Source organism: Haematobia irritans, chromosome 5, assembly GCF_050003625.1.
Source record: "Haematobia irritans isolate KBUSLIRL chromosome 5, ASM5000362v1, whole genome shotgun sequence".
In the NCBI taxonomy this organism is placed as follows: domain Eukaryota; kingdom Metazoa; phylum Arthropoda; class Insecta; order Diptera; family Muscidae; genus Haematobia; species Haematobia irritans.
The window spans coordinates 153,617,242-153,635,436 of NC_134401.1; the positions used below are offsets into that span (position 1 = coordinate 153,617,242).

At 25.7% G+C, this 18,195-nt stretch overlaps 1 protein-coding gene across 1 annotated transcript in view; it reads right to left on the reverse strand.

Annotated features, from left to right (window-relative positions):
* Positions 1–18,195, reverse strand: part of LOC142240137 (uncharacterized) — a 328,529-nt gene that overhangs the window by 37,049 nt on the left and 273,285 nt on the right. Inside the window, 1 exon segment of the mRNA XM_075311847.1 lies at positions 6,111–6,220. Coding sequence (XP_075167962.1) covers positions 6,111–6,220 — 110 coding nt within the window.

The following is an 18,195-nucleotide window of genomic DNA, read 5'->3' on the forward strand; positions in this document are numbered from 1 at the left end:
TTTCTAGAGAAAATTTGGTCAAAACTCCATTTCCATAGATTTTTTTTTCAAAATTTCATTTCTTTAGGAAATTTTATCAAAATTTCATTTCTATAGAAAACTTAGTCTAAATTTTATTTCTATGGAAAATTTGGCCAAAATTGGATTTTCAAAAAAAATTTTTGTCAAACTTTTATTTCTATAAAAAGTTATCGCAAAATTGTAACCTAACCTACTTCTATTGAAAATTTTGTAAAATTTTTATTTCTATTTGATTATATTGAAACTTTTATCAACATTTTAGAAATTATTTCTTTAGGAAATTTTATCAAAATTTCATTTCTATAGAAAACTTAGCATAAATTTTATTTCTATGGAAAATTTGGCCAAAATTGGATTTCTATAAAAAATTTTGTCAAACTTTTATTTCTATAAAAAGTTATCGCAAAATTTTAACCTAACCTACTTCTTCAGAAAATTTTGTTATTGAAATTTTTATCAAAATTTTATTTCAATAGAAATTTTTGTCAAATTTTTATTTCAATAGAAATTTTTGTCAAATTTTTATTTCTATAGAAATTGTCGTCGAAAGTTTATTTCTATAGAAAAATTTATCAAAATATTATTTCTATAGAACATTTTGTCAAAATTTTACTTCTATAGAAAATGTTTTCAAAATTTTATATCTATAGAAAGTGTTGTCAAAATTGTATTTCTGTAGAAAATTTTGTTAAAATTTTAGTTAATTAGAAAATTTTGTACAAAATTTTATATAGATAATTTTGTTAAAATTTTAGTTAATGAGAAAATTTTGTCAAAATACCATTTCTATAGAAAATTTAGCCAAAATTTTATTTATTTGAATAATTTGGCCAAAATTTGATTCCTATAGCAAGTTTTTGCAAAATTGTGTCTCTATAGAAAATGTTTTCAAAATTTCATTTCTTTAGGAAATTTTGACAAAATTTAGTTTATATAGAAAATTTAACTCAAATTTTATTTATATGGAAAATTTGGCCAAAATTGGATTTCAAAATTTCTATAGAAAATTTTTTTCAAAATTTAATTTCTTTAGGAAATATGGTCAAGATTTAATTTCTATAATTTCATGAGAAAATTTTGTCAAAATACCATTTCTATAGAAAATTTAGCCAAAATTTTATTTATTTGAAGAATTTGGCCAAAATTTGATTCCTATAGCAAGTTTTTGCAAAATTTTATCTCTATAGAAAATGTTTTCAACATTTCATTTCTTTAGGAAATTTTGACAAAATTTAGTTTATATAGAAAATTTAACTCAAGTTTTATTTATATGGAAAATTTGGCCAAAATTGGATTTCAAAATTTCTATAGATATTTTTTTTCAAAATTTAATTTCTTTAGGAAATATGGTCAAGATTTAATTTCTATAGAAACTGTAGCCCAAATTTTATTTATATGGAAAATTTGGGCAAAATTGGATTTCTGTAGAAAATAGTTTATTTCCATGGAAAATTTAGACAATACCTTATTTTTATAGATTTTTTTGCGATAAACTTTTATTTCTATAAAAAATTGTCGCAAATTTTCGATTGAAAATTTTGTCAAATTGTTATTTCCATTTATTTCTATAGAATATTTGCTCAAAATTTTATTTGTGTATAAAATTTATTAAAATTTTGTTTCTATAGAAAATTTTGTCAAAATTTTATTTCTATAGAAAAATGTATCAAAATTTTATTTCTATAGAAATTGTCGTCGAAATTTTATTTCTATAGTACATTTTGACAAAATTTTATTTCTGTGGAAAATTTTGTCAAAATTTCATTTCTATAGAAAATTTTGTCAAAATTCCATTTCTATAGAAAATTTTGTCAAAATTCCATTTCTATAGATTTTTTTTCAAAATATCATTTCTTTAGAAAATTTTTTCAAAATTCCATTTCTATAGAATTTTTTTTTTTTAATTTCATTTCTTTAGGAAATTTAGCCAAAATTTTATTTATATGGAAAATTTGACCAAAATGTTATTTCTATAGAAAATTTTGTCAAAATTTCATTTCAATCGAAATTCTTTCAAAATTTCATTTCTTTAGGAAATTTTTGTCAAAATTTCATTTCTATAGAAAATTTAGCCTAAATTAAATTTTTATAGAAAATAGTTTGTTTCTATAGAAAATTTTTCAAACTTTTATTTCTATAAAAATTTATCGCAAATTTTCGATAGAAAATTTTGTCAAATTGTTATATCCATTTATTTCTATAGAATATTTTGTCAAAATTTTATTTATATTTTATCAAAATTTTGTTTCTATAAAAAATTTTATCAAAAGTTTGTTTCTATAGAAAATTTTGTCACAATTTTATTTCAACAGAAAATGTCGTCAACATTTTATTTCTGTAGAAAATATTTACATAATATTTATTTCTGTAGAATTTTTTTTTTTAAATTTTAGTCCATTAGAAAATTTTGTCAAAATTTCATTTCTATCGAAAATTTTGTCAAAATTTTATTTCTATAGAAAATTTTGTCAAAATTTTATTTCTACAGAAAATTTTGTCAAAATTTTATTTCTATAGAAAATTTTGTCAAAATTTCATTTCTATAAAAAATTTTGTCAAAATTCCATTTCTATAGATTTTTTTCAAAATATCATTTCTTTAGAAAATTTAGCCAAAATTTTATTTATATTAAAAATGTGACCAAAATTTGATTTCTATAGAAAGTTTTTGCAAAATTTTATTTCTATAGAAGATTTTGTAAAATGTCATTTCTAAAGAAAAAATTTTCAAAATTCTTTAAAAAATTTTTTCAAAATTTCATTTTTATAGAAAATTTTGTCAAAATTTCATTTCTATAGAGAAATTAACCAAAATTTTATTTCTATAGAAAATTTGTCTAACTTTCACTTCTATAAAAAGTTATCGCAAAATTTTATTTCTATACAAAATTTTTACAAAATTTGCTTCCTATTCAAAATTGTAGCATTATTTTGTATCTGTACTATTTTTCTTAAGTTTATTTCGGACCAAATTTAAAAATTTAAAAATTTTTGGACCAATTTTTGTCCGATTGAACCAAAATGGCAACCCTTACCACAGCTGAAAACCTTCTTGATTTTCGGTCGAATCTATAACCCACGACTCTTTGTATTGGGGATACATAGGTTGCAACATTTTTTTTAACGATTTGAGCTTTTTTTTCGAAAAATTACAAAAAGTCAAAATTAAATTTTTGTGTTATTTACCTCCATTTTTCATAAAGTTCCATTAGAGTTCAGTTAACTAACCAACTTTTAAATCGTATTATGAACGAAGCTGTCATCTTCCATATGCCAGAAACGAACACTTTTCAGTTAAAATGAGCAGGAGAGAAGATATTTGCAATTTACTTTCTGTTAACTTCCAGTTAAAGCCCAAAATAGCCGTTAATTGACAAAAATCGACTAATCAAAATTTAAGAAAAAAATATTAAAACTGAAAAGGGTAATGTTATGTAGAGCTAAGCCGTTTCACCTGAAAATTAATAAAAATGTTGATCTTTCTAACGTTAAAAATATATGTTTTAATAATCAAATAATCAAAAATCTAAAATCGAATTTTTTTAAATTTTTATACCCACCACCATAGAATGGTGACGGGGGTATAATAAGTTTGTCATTCCGTTTGTAACGCATCGAAATATCGATTTCCGACTATATAAAGTATATATATTCTTGATCAGGGAGAAATTCTAAGACGATATAACGATGTCCGTCTGTTCGTCTGTCTGTCTGTCTGTCTGTCTGTTGTAATCACGCTACAGTCTTCAATAATGAAGCAATCGTGCTGAAATTTTGCACAAACTCGTCTTTTGTCTGCAGGCAGGTCAAGTTCGAAGATGGGCTATATCGGTCCAGGTTTTGATATAGTCCCCATATAAACCGACCTCCCGATTTGGGGTCTTGGGCTTATAGAAATAGTAGTTTTTATCCAATTTGCATGCAATTTGAAATCTAGAGGTATTTTATGCCCGTAAAGAGGTGTGCCAAAAATGGTGAGTATCGGTCCATGTTTTGGTATAGCCCCCATATAGACCGATCTCCCGATTTTACTTCTTGGGCTTATAGAAACCGCAGTTTTTATTCAATTTACCTGAAATTGGAAATCAAGAGGTATTGTAGGACCACAAATACGTGTGCCAAAAATTGTGGGTATCGGTCCATGTTTTGGTATGGTCCCCATATAAAACGACCTCCCGATTTGGGGTCTTGGGCTTATAGAAACCGTAGTTTTTATCAAATTTGTCTGAAATTGGAAACCTAGAGGTATTTTAGGGCTATAAAGAGGTGTGCCGAAAATGGTGAGTATCGGTCCATATTTTGGTATAGCCCCCATATAGACCGATTTCCCGAGTTTACTTCTTGGGCTTCTAGAATCCGAAGTTTTTATTCAATTTACCTGAAATTGGAAATCTAGAGGTATTGTAGGACCACAAATACGTGTGCCGAAAACTGTGAGTATCGGTCCATATTTTGGTATAGCTCCCTTATAGACCGATCTCCCGATTTTACTTCTTGGGCTTATAGAACCCGCAGTTTTTATTCAATTTACCTGAAATTGTAAATCTAGAGGTATTATAGGACCACAAATACGTGTGCCAAAAATTGTGTGTATCGGTCCATATTTTGGTATAGCCCCCATATAGACCGATCTCCCGATTTTACTTCTTGGGCTTATAGAAACCGCAGTATTTATTCAATTTACCTGAAATTGGGAATCTAGAGGTATTGTAGGACCACAAATACGTGTGCCAAAAATTGTGAGTATCGGTCCATGTTTTGGTATGGCCCCCATATAAAACGACCTCCCGATTTTGGTCTTGGGTTTATAGAAACCGTAGTTTTTATCCAATTTGTCTCAAATTGGAAATCTAGAGGTATTTTAGGACCATAAAGAGGTGTGCCGAAAATGGTGAGTATCGGTCCATATTTTGGTATATCCCCCATATATACCGATTTCCCGATTTTACTTCTTGGGCTTCTAGAAACCGTAGTTTTTATCTGATTTGCCTGAAATTGTAAATATTCTGGTATTTTAGGCTCACAAAAACGTGCATCGGATTAAGTTTTTATCGGTCCATTTGGTAATGCCTCCATATAGACCGACTTCACTTCTTGAGGGTGTAGAAGGCGCACTGATCATGAAAATTGCTTGAAACTCAATGTAAAATTTCCAGATTTAAGATTTCAAATCAAGACGTTATTTTATAATTTTCTTGCACACTTACAAGAGATGTTAATGATTCCTCTAAAACTCAAACAAAAATGGTTCTTATAAATCCAGAATCTGATATAGTCCTCATAGTTGAAATCTTTAAATTTATCTTCGGGAAGTGTCCTCAAGTCCTCAAGCCCTCCTGAAATTTCAAAGGAAACCCTAATATTTGGTTCATGGTGGTGGGTATTTAAGATTCGGCCCGGCCGAACTTACTGCTGTATATACTTGTTTAAAAATAGGAAAGTCGTTTTTTCTAAATTTAAAGAACAAAAAATTTTTTAAAGTATAAAAAATATAATTGTATAATATGTCCCATCCATTATCAAACTCTACATTTGAAATGCTGTTTTAGATATGTTTTTCCAGAATTACCTTTCGAACTACTCTTAATATTAGACATGAGGAAAGTCGATTTTGTCAAATGTCAAATATACATTTTTTTTTTCAAATTAAAAAGTTTACTTTTTAAAAATTTTAAAACGTTTTAAAATTCAATCTTTTTATTGTCAATACAATCTTTAAATTTTTTGTAAGACAGACATACCACTCCAGAGTATTTAAAAAAATACAAGAATTTATAATTTTCCCCTACAAAGTCCATGATTAATTTATGTAAAATGCTTCAAATTCGTTCTTATTAAAATAATCCACAGTGTATACATATATGGACCATAGAAACCAAAGCCATATCCAAAGACTTTGTTTTATTTCATTTTCTTTCGGGGTTTTCCCATCCGATTGAATATTGGTTATAGTTACGCTTATAGGCTCAATAGGAGTGATAGCACAGTTAGTCGAATGTATGTATCATAGCCCAAGGTGTCATATACAAACACACCCAGAGTATAGGATGGAATTGACAGAAAAAATATGTTACACACAAATACACTTACCGCCATGTTTTCAACATTAATGCTCCATATGTTAAAGAAAATCCAATTTCTCTTAGCCATATACGTGCCGTGCACGTATATAAATTTGGATTGGGATACATTACAATGTTCTGTTTTAAAGCAATAACGTCAGTAGTAGCAGCAGCAGCAGTAGCAAGCAAAAACAACAGCATTACCCAATACCAATGATAACAATCGGTAACGGATATAGTGTCGTTGTCGTTATGTTGATATCCGAATAGGCAGCCATACCAGCATCCACATACACATACATGAAAGAAAACAGAAGAGAATTTTTTTCAGGCGATGAATTCAAAACACAAACAATAATCTTAGAAAATTAAATAAAAACAATGCAATTTTATATTTTAGTGAGGTCTTGCCAATGGGGAGACCTCACATGGTTTCAAATTCGATTTATCTCTCGTTTATATCGTAATTATCGCTATGGGGTGTGAGCTAAAATGAGAATTTGATAGGTGTGTGTGTGTGTTATTGTGTCTACAGTAGATGATATGTAGAGTTAAAGGCAATATGTTAGGGAGAGAGAGAGAGTGTGAGTGAGTAGACCCAAGATTGTATCCAACTGTCTCAATTTACAATATACAACTGTTACCAAAAGCCAGCAAAATATAGTCGCTCTTTTTGTTTTTGTTTTTGCCTCAACTTAATCCCATAAAGACAGACAACTTTGATTCGTTTTTATTGAGAAAGTGTGTTAATAAGACAGCTGTAAGAATACCAAAGACACATTTTCCCAAGGCGATTAAATCGACTTATATAGGATTGGATATAACGGAAACATTAAAAAGATTAAATTGGATATTATTTCATGGAATTCTTCTCATTTCATCTCAAAGAGAGGAATGTGCTAGGAATTTCTAGCTAAATGATTAAGCTTTGAATTAATATACTGAGGCCCCTAAGTTAGGGTTATGGTAGAAGAAACTCGAACTAAAAATATGCATAGCAGATAAATAGAAGATGTTTTACGAGGTTGGTCTGATAAGTGGCGATGTAATTTTCAATATAAATAATAAGACTGATCTGTTTTGGGCCTATAATTCGGGCCTCCTACAAAAGACTGCTGAGTGGGGTACAAAAGGTTTGCCATTAAGTGTATAACATATTGAATAATCGATTTCTGACTACATAAAGCAGGACTGTGAAGTTGCAATCAGATTTTTTTTTATTGAAAATGTTGTCAAAATCTTATTTGTAAAGAAAATTTTGTCAAAATTTTATTCCTATAGAAATTTTTGTCAAAATTGTATTTCTATAGAAAATTTTGTCAAAATTGTATTTCTATAGAATATCTTGTCAATATTTTATTTCTATAGAAAATTGTCAAAATTTTATTTATATGGAAAATTTTGCCAAATTCTATTTCTATGGAAAATTTTGTTAAGATTTTATTTCTATATAAATTTTGCCAAAATTTAATTGCTATAAAAAATTTTGTCAAAATTTTGTTTCTATAGAAAATTTTGTCAAAATTTTATTTCTGTAAAAAATGTTGTCAAAACTTTATTTCTGTAAAAAATGTTGTCAAAATTTTATGTTTATAGAAAATTATGTCAAAATTTTATTATTACAGAAAATTTTGTCAAAATTTTATTATTTTAGAAAATTTTGTTCAAGTTGTATTCTATAGAATTTTTTTTAAATTTTATATTTATAGATAATTTTGGAAAAATTTCATTTCTGTAGAAAATTTTGCAAAAATTTCATTTCTGTAGAAAAATTTGACAAAATTTTATTTCTTAAGAAGATTTCACCTAAATTTTATTTGTATAGAAAATTTTGTCAAATTTTTATTTCGATAGAAAATTTTGTCAAAATTTTATTTCTATAGAAGATTTTATCAAAATGTTATGTATGTAAAAGATTTTGTCAAAATCTTATTTCTATAGAAAATTTTGTCAAATTTAATTTCTATAGAAAATTTTGTAAAAATTTCATTTCTATAGAAAATTTTGTTAAAATTTCATTTCTATAGAATATTTTGGAAAAATTTCATTTCTGTAGAAAATTTCGTCAAAATTTTATTTCTTAAGAAGATTTCGGCAAAATTTTATTTGTATAGAAAATTTTGTAAAAATTTTACTTCTGTAGAACATTTTGTCAAAAGTTTATTTGTATAGAAAATTTTATCACAATTCTATTTTTATAGAAAATTTTGACAAAATTTTATTCCTATAGAAAATTTTGTCAAATTTTTATTTCGATAGAAAATTTTGCTAAAATTTTATTTCTATAGAAGATTTTATCAAAATTTTATTTATATAGAAAATTTTGTCAAAATTTTATTTTATTTCTATAGAAAATTTAGTCAAAATTTTATTTTATTTCTACAGAAAATTTTGTCAAAATTCTATTTTATTTCTATAGAAAATTTTGTCAAAATTTTATTTCTATAGAAAATTTTGTCAAAATTTTATTTTTATAGAAAATTTTGTCAAAATTTTATTCCTATAGAAAATTTTTCAAGATTTTATTTCTTTAGAAAATTTGGCAAAATCTTATTCCTATATAAAATTTTGTCAAAATTTTATTTTTATAGAAAATTTTATCAAAATTTTATAGAAAATGTTGTCGAAATTTTATTTTTATAGAAAATTTTATCAAAATTTTATTCCTATAGAAATTTTTGTCAAAATTGTATTTCTATAGAAAATTTTGTCAAAATTGTATTTCTATAGAATATGTTGTCAACATATTATTTTTATAGAAAATTGTCAAAATTTTATTTCTATAGGAAAATTTTGTCAAAATTCTATTTTTATGGAAAATTTTTTCAAAATTCTATATCTATAGAAAAATTTTTTAAGATTTTATTTCTATAGAAATTTTGCCAAAATTTTATTTCTATAAAAGATTTTATCAAAATTTTATTTTATTTCTATAGAAAATTTTGTCAAAATTTTATTTCTATAGAAAATTTTGTCAAAATTTTATTTCTATAGAAAATTTTATCAAAATTCTATTTCTTTAGAAAATTTTGTCAAAATTTTATTTTACTTCTATAGAAAATTTTGTCAAAATTTTATTTTTATAGACAATTTTGTCAAAATTTTATTTTTATAGAAAATTTTGTCAAAATTTTATTTTTATATAAAATTTTGTCAAAATTTTATTTTTATAGAAAACTTTTGTCAAAATTTTATTTCTATATAAAATTTTGTCAACATTTTATATTTGTAAAAAATTGTGTCAAAATTTTATTTCTATATAGAATATTGTCAAGATTTTATCTCTATCAAACATTTTGTCAAAATTTTATTTTTATAGAAAATTTTGTCAAAATTTCATTTCTATAGAATATTTTGGAAAAATTTCATTTCTGTAGAAAATTTCGTCAAAATTTTATTTCTTAAGAAGATTTCGCCAAAATTTTATTTGTATAGAAAATTTTGTCAAAATTTTACTTCTGTAGAACATTTTGTCAAAATTTTATTTCTATAGAAAATTTTGTCACAATTCTAGTTTTATAGAAAATTTTGACAAAATTTTATTCCTATAGAAAATTTTGTCAAATTTTTATTTCGATAGAAAATTTTGCCAAAAAAAAAATTTTATTTCTATAGAAGATTTTATCAAAATTTTATTTTATTTCTATAGAAAATTTTGTCAAAATTTTATTTTTATAGAAAATTTTGTCAAAATTTTATTTTTATAGAAAATTTTGTCAAAATTTTATTTCTATATAAAATTTTGTCAACATTTTGTATTTGTAAAAAATTGTGTCAAAATTTTATTTCGATATAGAATATTGTCAAGATTTTATCTCTATCAAAAATTTTCTCAAAATTTTATTTTTATAGAAAATTTTGTCGAAATTTTATTTTTATAGAAAATTTTGTCAAAATTTTATTCCTATAGAAAATTTTTCAAGATTTTATTTCTATAGAAAATTTTGTCAAAATCTTATTCCTATATAAAATTTTGTCAAAATTTTATTTTTATAGAAAATTTTGTCAAAATTTTATTTTTATAGAAAATTTTGTCAAAATTTTATTTTTATAGAAAATTTTGTCAAAATTTTATTTTTATAGAAAATTTTGTCAAAATTTTATTTCTATATAGAATATTGTCAAGATTTTATCTCTATCAAAAATGTTGTCAAAATTTTATTTCTATAGAAAATTTTGTCAAAATTTTTTTTCTGAAATTTGTATTTTTTTGTCAAAATTTTATTTTTATACAATATCTGATTTGGCTGTAATTGGAAATTTAAATCTAAAAAACCTGAGTCGAATTTGGTTCTTATCGGTCCATGTATGATTTAAGCCCCCATATAGACCAATCTATCGATTTGACTTCCTGGGCATCTAGATACAGCAGTTTTCTATATGATTCATAAAGAGATATGTGAAATATGGTGCCGCGAGTTAATATCTTAAGGGGTAAGAAGGCGCAGAAAACTGGAAGTAAATTCCCCCATTTGACTACTCGTGCTCATGCGAGTAATTTAGATTTTAAATCACATTAAAAACGTTATTTCATCGAGATGTTTAAGATTCTTCTAAAACTCAAGCAAATAGGGTTCTTTAAATCTTTGAAACTTACGTTGAAACTTTAAATTAGGAGAGTATCTGTCATCAAACCACAACCTGAAATTCTATAAACTTTGCCAATCAACTATTATATTTGATTCATGGTGGTGTGTATTTAAAATTCGGCTCGGCCGAACTTAAGGTCGTATATATTTGTTAGTGCTAATATTGGATGCCAAAAATCCCAAACATTTCAAATAACTCTTTCATTCATTAATACTCCTCACTTGAACTTATATGCTTATCTAGAACGATTTGTGGATGATAACACATATTCTTCTTCTCTATTTCCCTTTTAGGCCTATCTCGCTTGCTTTCTCCTAATGACTACATGGCATACATATCATCCCACCTATGTATTTGATTACATTTTGAATCTGTCATACTAGACATTGACAAACCACAAGGAGTTAGAGAATCTTTTGGTTTATTGTCCAGTACTATATTCATGATGACATGCTATGGAATAAATGTTTTGCCAGTATTTCATCTTAGTAATAATTTATAAGACATGGACATGACACATTCATCAACTTGGGCCATGAAGATTCATCTCGACAACAGGCAGCCTTGTTTTCTGGTTGTGATAAATATGAAATTAAGTCTCACATGTCAGAGTTAGAAATTTACAATAGATAAGAGACTGTGTGTGTGATTAAATTTTATGATGATAAGGATACGTGACATAATTAAATAAAAAGAGATTATCCCTGTGATGGAAAATTAATTACGCGTAAAGGAAGAACAAAAGAATGGAAATTAAGGAAATAAAACAAATCTAAAAACCTTTAGGACGATTCTAAAATACTTAATTTTTCTTCTTCTTAATACAGAAATTCTTCTGACTTTGATATCTTAGGGTTGATTATTGCATGTGTTGTATGTTTCTTTCAAAATAGGACATTTCTACTAAGACCAATGCCATTAAAATGAAAAATGTCTTTCTAGGCAAAGAAAAATGAGAAAACCTCACAGTTAAAAAGCCACATCACAAATGGATTTTCAAAAAGCTCTCACATGGGGTGATAAATCAAATATTAAACTTGTGTATTCCAGAGTCTTTCAATATACAGTGTGGCTGATATATATTGCAACCAAAAGCAGTTTGCAACCATTTCTCAAACGCTTATCTGAAAGCTGGCAGATTTGTTCCGGTGACAGTTTATTTTATTGGTTATAATCCTACAAAAGCATTTTGATCTACTGCATTCTGAATTTAAGATATCCGCGAATGTTATTACTTTATAGGTAGTTGGCTGAAAAAACTACAAATGGCTATCGTTAGACCTCCAGTATTTAAATATGAATAAATATTTTGTTTTTCCGCACCATTGCTCGTTACCGTGTGTATTGTATTCACGATTGCCACTAGCCTTAAAAATGTACCCAAATTTTAAGAAATTTTCAAAACTTTACTTCCGTAGAAAATTTTGTCAAAATTTTATCTCTATAGATAATTTTCTCAAAATTTTATCTCTAAAGAAAATTTCCTCAAAATTTTATCTCTAAAGAAAATTTTCTCAAAATTGTATCTCTATAGAAAATTTTCTCAAAACTGTATCTCTATAGAAAATTTTCTCAAAATTTTATCTCTATAGAAAATTTTCTCAAAATGTTATCTCTATAGAAAATTTTATCTCTATAAAAATTTATCCGAATTTTTTTATAGCCTCCACCATAGGGTGGTGGGGTATATGAACTTTGTCATTCCGTTTGTAGCACATCGAAATATTGCTCTAAGACCCCATAAAGTATATATATTCTGGGTCTTGGTAAAATTCTGAGTCGATCTAAGCATGTCCGCCCGTCTGTCCGGCTGTTCGTCCGTCTGTGGAAATCACGCTAACTTCCGAACCAAACAACCTATCGACTTGAAACTTGGCACAAGTAGTTGTTATTGATGTAGGTCGGATGGGCCATACGTATAGCCCCCATATAAACCGATCCCCCAGATTTGATCTCCGGGGCCTCTTGAAGGAGGAAGTTTCATCCGATCCGGTTGAAATTTGGCACGTGGTGTTAGTATATAGTCTTTAACAACCATATCGGTCCATATGTACATATATATATATAGCCCCCATATAAACCGATCCCCAGATTTGACTTCCACAGCCTCTTGGAGGAGCAAATTTCATCCGATCCGGTTGCAAGTTGGTACGTAATGTTAGTACATGGACCATGCAAAAATTGAATCATATCGGTCTATAATTATATATAGCCCCCATATAAACCGATCCCCAGATTTGATCTCCGGAGCCTCTTGGAGGAGCAAATTTCATCCGATCCGGTAGAAATTTGGTACGTGGTGCAAAAGTTGAAAAAATTATTCCATATCGGTACATAATTATATATAGCCCCCATATAAATCGATCCCCAGATTTGTCCTGCTGAGCCTCTTGGAGGAGCAAAATTCATGCGATCCGGTTGAAATTTGGTACGTGGTTTAGTATATGGTATCTAACAACCATGCAAAAATTGGACTATATCGGTCCATAATTATATAGAGTCCCCAAATAGTCCGATCCCCAGATTTAATCTCTCTCTTGGAGGAGCAAATTTCATTCGATTCGGTGGAAATTTGGTACGTGGTGCAAAAGTTGAAAATATTATTCCATATCGGTCCATAGTTATATATAGCCCTCACACCAACCGATACCCAGATTTAACCTCCGGACCCTCTTGGAGGAGGAACTTTCATCCGATTCGGTTGAAATTTGGTACATTCTGTTAGTATATGGCCGCTAACAACCATGCCAAACTTGGTCCAAATCGGTCTTTAGTTATATATAGCCCCCAGATAAACCGATACCCAAACACACACAAATTGATCCATATCGGTTCATTAGTGTTCAATTCTGGCTCTCTAATTACCGTGCAAAAGTTCATATCGGATTGTAATTATTTATAGACTTCCCTATATATACCGGTCAAGAATTGAATTAAATGCGTATTTAATCTGATTTTAATGGTCTAATATATACCACGTATGGACTTAAGATACTTTGCTATCGAAGATATTACCACAACCCAAGTAATTCGATTTTTGATGACAGTCTTTATTAGAAGTTTCTACGCAATCAATGGTGGAGGGTACATAAGATTCGGCCTGGCCGAACTAACGGCCGTATTTACTTGTTTTTCTATAAAAGTTTATCAGATTTTTTTTGTATAATTTTTTTTTTACAAAATTTTATTTCTATATAAAATTTTGCCAAAATATTATCTTTATAGAAAATTTTGTCAAAAATTTATCTCTATAGAAAATTTTATCAAAAATTTATCTCTATAGAAAATTTTGTAAAAATTTTATTTCTATAAAAAATTTTGTCAAAATTTTATTTCTTTAGAAAATTTGTCTATAAAAATATTGTCAAAATTCTGTTTTTATAGAAAATTTTGTCAAAATTATGTTCTATATAAAATTTTATCAAAATTTTATTTCTATAGGAAATTTTGTCAAAATTTTATTTCTATAGAAAAATTTGTCAAAGTTTTATTTCTATAGAAAATTTTGTCAAAATTTTATCTCTATAGAAAATTTTGTCAACATTTTTTTTCTATAGAAAATTTTGTTAAAATTTTATCTCTATAGAAAATTTTTTCAAAATTTTATTTCTATAGAAAATTTTGTCCAAATCTTATTTCTATAGAAAATTTTGTCAAAATTTTATTTCTATAGAAAATTTTCTCTTAATTTTATTTCTATAGAAAATTTTGTCAAAATTTTATTTCTATAAAAAACTTTGTCAAAATTTTATTTCTTTAGAAAATTTTGTCAAAATTTTATTTCTATAGAAAATTTTGTCAACATTTTATCTCTATAGAAAATTTTGTCAAAATTTTATCTCTATAGAAAATTTTGCCAATATTTTATTGCTGTAGAAAATTCTTTTAAAATTGTATTTCTATACAATTTTTTTAAATTTTATTTGTATAATAAATTCTTCCAAAATTTTATTTTTATAGAAAATTTTGTCAAAATGTTATTTCTATATAGAAAATTTTGTTTAAATTTTATTTATATATAAAATTTTATTTCTGTAGAAAATTTTGTCAAAATTTTATTTCTATAGAAAATTTTGTCAAAATTTTATTTCTGTAGAAAATTTTGTCAAAATTTTATTTCTATAGAAAATTTTGTCAAAATTTTATTTCTATAGAAAATTTTGTCAAAATTTTATTTCTATAGAAAATCTTGCCAATATTTTATTGCTGTAGAAAATTCTTTTAAAATTGTATTTCTATACAATTTTTTTTAAATTTTACTTGTATAATAAATTCTTCCAAAATTTTATTTTTATAGAAAATTTTGTCAAAATTTTATTTCTATATAGAAAATTTTGTTTAAGTTTTATCTCTATACAAAATTTTGTCAACATTTTATTTCTGTAAAAACTTTTGTCAAAATTTTATTTCTATAGAAAATTTTGTCAAAATTTTATTTCTATAGAAAATCTTGCCAATGTTTTATTGCTATGGTAAATACTTTTAATGTTGTATTTCCATACAATGTTTTTTTAAATTTTATTTCTATAGAAAATTCTGTCAAAATTTTATTTCTATATAGAAATTTTTGTCAAAATTTTATTTCGATAGAAAATCTTGCCAATATTTTATTGCTATAGCAAATTCTTTTAAAATTGTATTTCTATACAATTTTTTTAGAAATTTATGTTTATAGAAAATTTTGTCAAAAATTTATCTCTAAAGAAAATTTTGTCAAAATTTTATTTCTATAGGAAATTTTGTCAAAATGTTATTTCTATAGAAAATTGTGTCAAAATTTTATTTCTTTAGAAAATTTGTCAAAAGTTTATTTCTATAAAAATATTGTCAAAATTATGTCTTTATAGAAAATTTTGTCAAAATTTTATTTTTATAGGAAATTTTGTCAAAACTATGTTCTATATAAAATTTTATCAAAATTTTATTTCTATAGAAAATTTTGTCAAAATTTTATTTCTATAGAAAATTTTGTCAAGGTTTTATTTCTATAGGAAATTTTGTCAAAATTTTATTTCTATAGGAAATTTTGTCAACATTTTATTTCTATAGAAAAATTTGTCAAAGTTTTATTTCTATAGAAAATTTTGTCAAAATTTTATTTCTATAGAAAATTTTGTCAAAATTTTATTTCTATACAAAATTTTGTCAAAATTTTATTTCTATAGAAAATCTTCCCAATATTTTATAGCTGTAGAAAATTCTTTTAAAAATATTTCTATACAATTTTTTTTAAATTTTATTTGTATAATAAATTCTTCCAAAATTTTATTTCTAAATAGAAAATTTTGTTTAAATTTTATTTCTATATAGCAATTTTTGTTTAAATTTTATCTCTATAGAAAATTTTGTCAAAATTTTATTTCTATAGAAACTCTTGCCAATATTTTTTTGCTATAATAAATTCTTTTAAAATTGTATTTCTATACAATTTTTTTTTTTTTTTTAATTTTATTTCTATAGAAAATTCTGCCAAAATTTTATTACTATAGAAAATTTTATTTCTATAGATTCTGTCAAGATTTTATTTCTATAGAAAATTTTGTCAAAATTTTATTTCTATAGAAAATTTTGTCAAAATTTTATTTCTATATAATTTTTATAAAAATTTTATTTCTATAGAAAACTTTGTCAATATTTTATTTCGTTTTGTCATCATTTTATGTCTACAGAATTTTTTATCAAAATTTTATTTCCATAGAAAATTTTGTCAGAATTTTATTTCTATAGAAAATTTTGTTTAAATTATTATATATTATATTAAATACCCACATCCTTGAAATAGATATAATAATTCCTATATAGAGGCTATACCAAAACATGAACCTATGTATACAATATTCGGCAGTCCCTTTTGTATTCCGAAAATATCTTTAGATAGTGCTGCCAATATTTTAGGTGGCTATTCCACCCATATTAGAATGCTGTTGTCCCCAAAAATTCCAATTGAAATTAAAATTTCTCACAAAAATTCACCATACATTTTTTGGCCAGTTTTTTGTAAAAAAGGATCTTCTATAGAAAATCAGTAATAGTTTTAAGACTGAAAATTTTATATTTTTCTATCTAACCATTCAAAATAAAAAGCAATTCTTGTAAACAAAATGAAGAAAAAATAGCACTTTCCTTTTTTGCATTACATATCAGTCACCATGTACTTTCTTCAATTTCGATAGGTGATGTGGCTCTATTCTATTCTTTGGCAAAAGATATATTTACTTTTTCTTTTGTTGCTCTTCATCTACTTCATCATTAGTTTTGTTTACTTTTTGTTTTTCTAGTTGAGTTTTTGAGTCCACGTATCATCAATGCGTTTGTCTTAGAGCTAACCAGAATTTCTTTTGCCAAAATCTTGAGGGAGATAAATGTATTTTGGGGTTGTGCCATTGTCAAAGGATGAAAGCAACATCAACATCCTTATGATGAACATGATGACGACGATGATGATGATGATAATGAAGATGATTATTTTTATTATTTGTGTTTGGCTTCCTTTTGTGGGTTTGTCTGTCATCATCAACATCGTTGGCCATAGTTCAATAGGAAACGGAAGTGGTGCATGGTCTATGAATTGGCGTTTTAATATTTTCTTCTTTTCTCTCTTAAGACACAAAAATATTTTTCCCTATGGATTTGTTGTCTCTTGCTACATATATTTTCCAAAACAATTTTTATTTATATGGGGCAAACATTTGAGAATGAATCAAATTTAATTGACTTCAAATTGATTTAAATGGCCAATTGTGATTGTGATGTTTAAGCACCAAAATGGGCAAGGCAATGGCTTTGTGTTTATTGCGATTGTTCCATATCCGTTTCCTTTCGTTTGTTCTAACGTTTGATAGTCCGTCTTCTACCATTGATTATTTATAGCAATCATTAGTCTTCGAATTTTAAGTTTATGCCAGTGGGAATTTTATGTTTTTTTTTGTTTTTATTATTATTGTTGTGTGGGGGAAAATATTAATAAACTAAAAAGCCACATAATTTTTATTAACGACATTTTTCGTTTTAATTTTTTTTTGTCTTATCAATAAATGAGGACACATTTTTTAACAATGCCAAGAAACAGAAATGGGAACATGGTATTTTTATGGTAAAGAGAAAATCGATCATTTTGTGTATTTTATTGCTTTTTTAAAAAAATATTAAGAGCATTGAGCTTAGAATTAAATCCCAAATTAATCTTAAATCAATGGAGAATGGACCACTCTAAAAGTTATTGAAAGCGCAATATAAAAATGCGGTATTTTTTAAAAACTTTAACAATTTATAAGCAATCAAATTGTGACAAACTGATAAAGCAAAGTATTGTCCGTTTCTAGCTACGAGTTGCCTTTTATAATTTGGGATTACAGAACAAAAACAAATATTAACAAGTAAGGAAAGTCTAAAGTCGGTCGGGGCCGACTATATTATACCCAGCACCACTTTGTAGATCTAAATTTTCGATACCATATATAAAGGTTTGTCCCAAATACATACAGTTAAATATCACTCGATCTGGACAGAATTTGATAGACTTT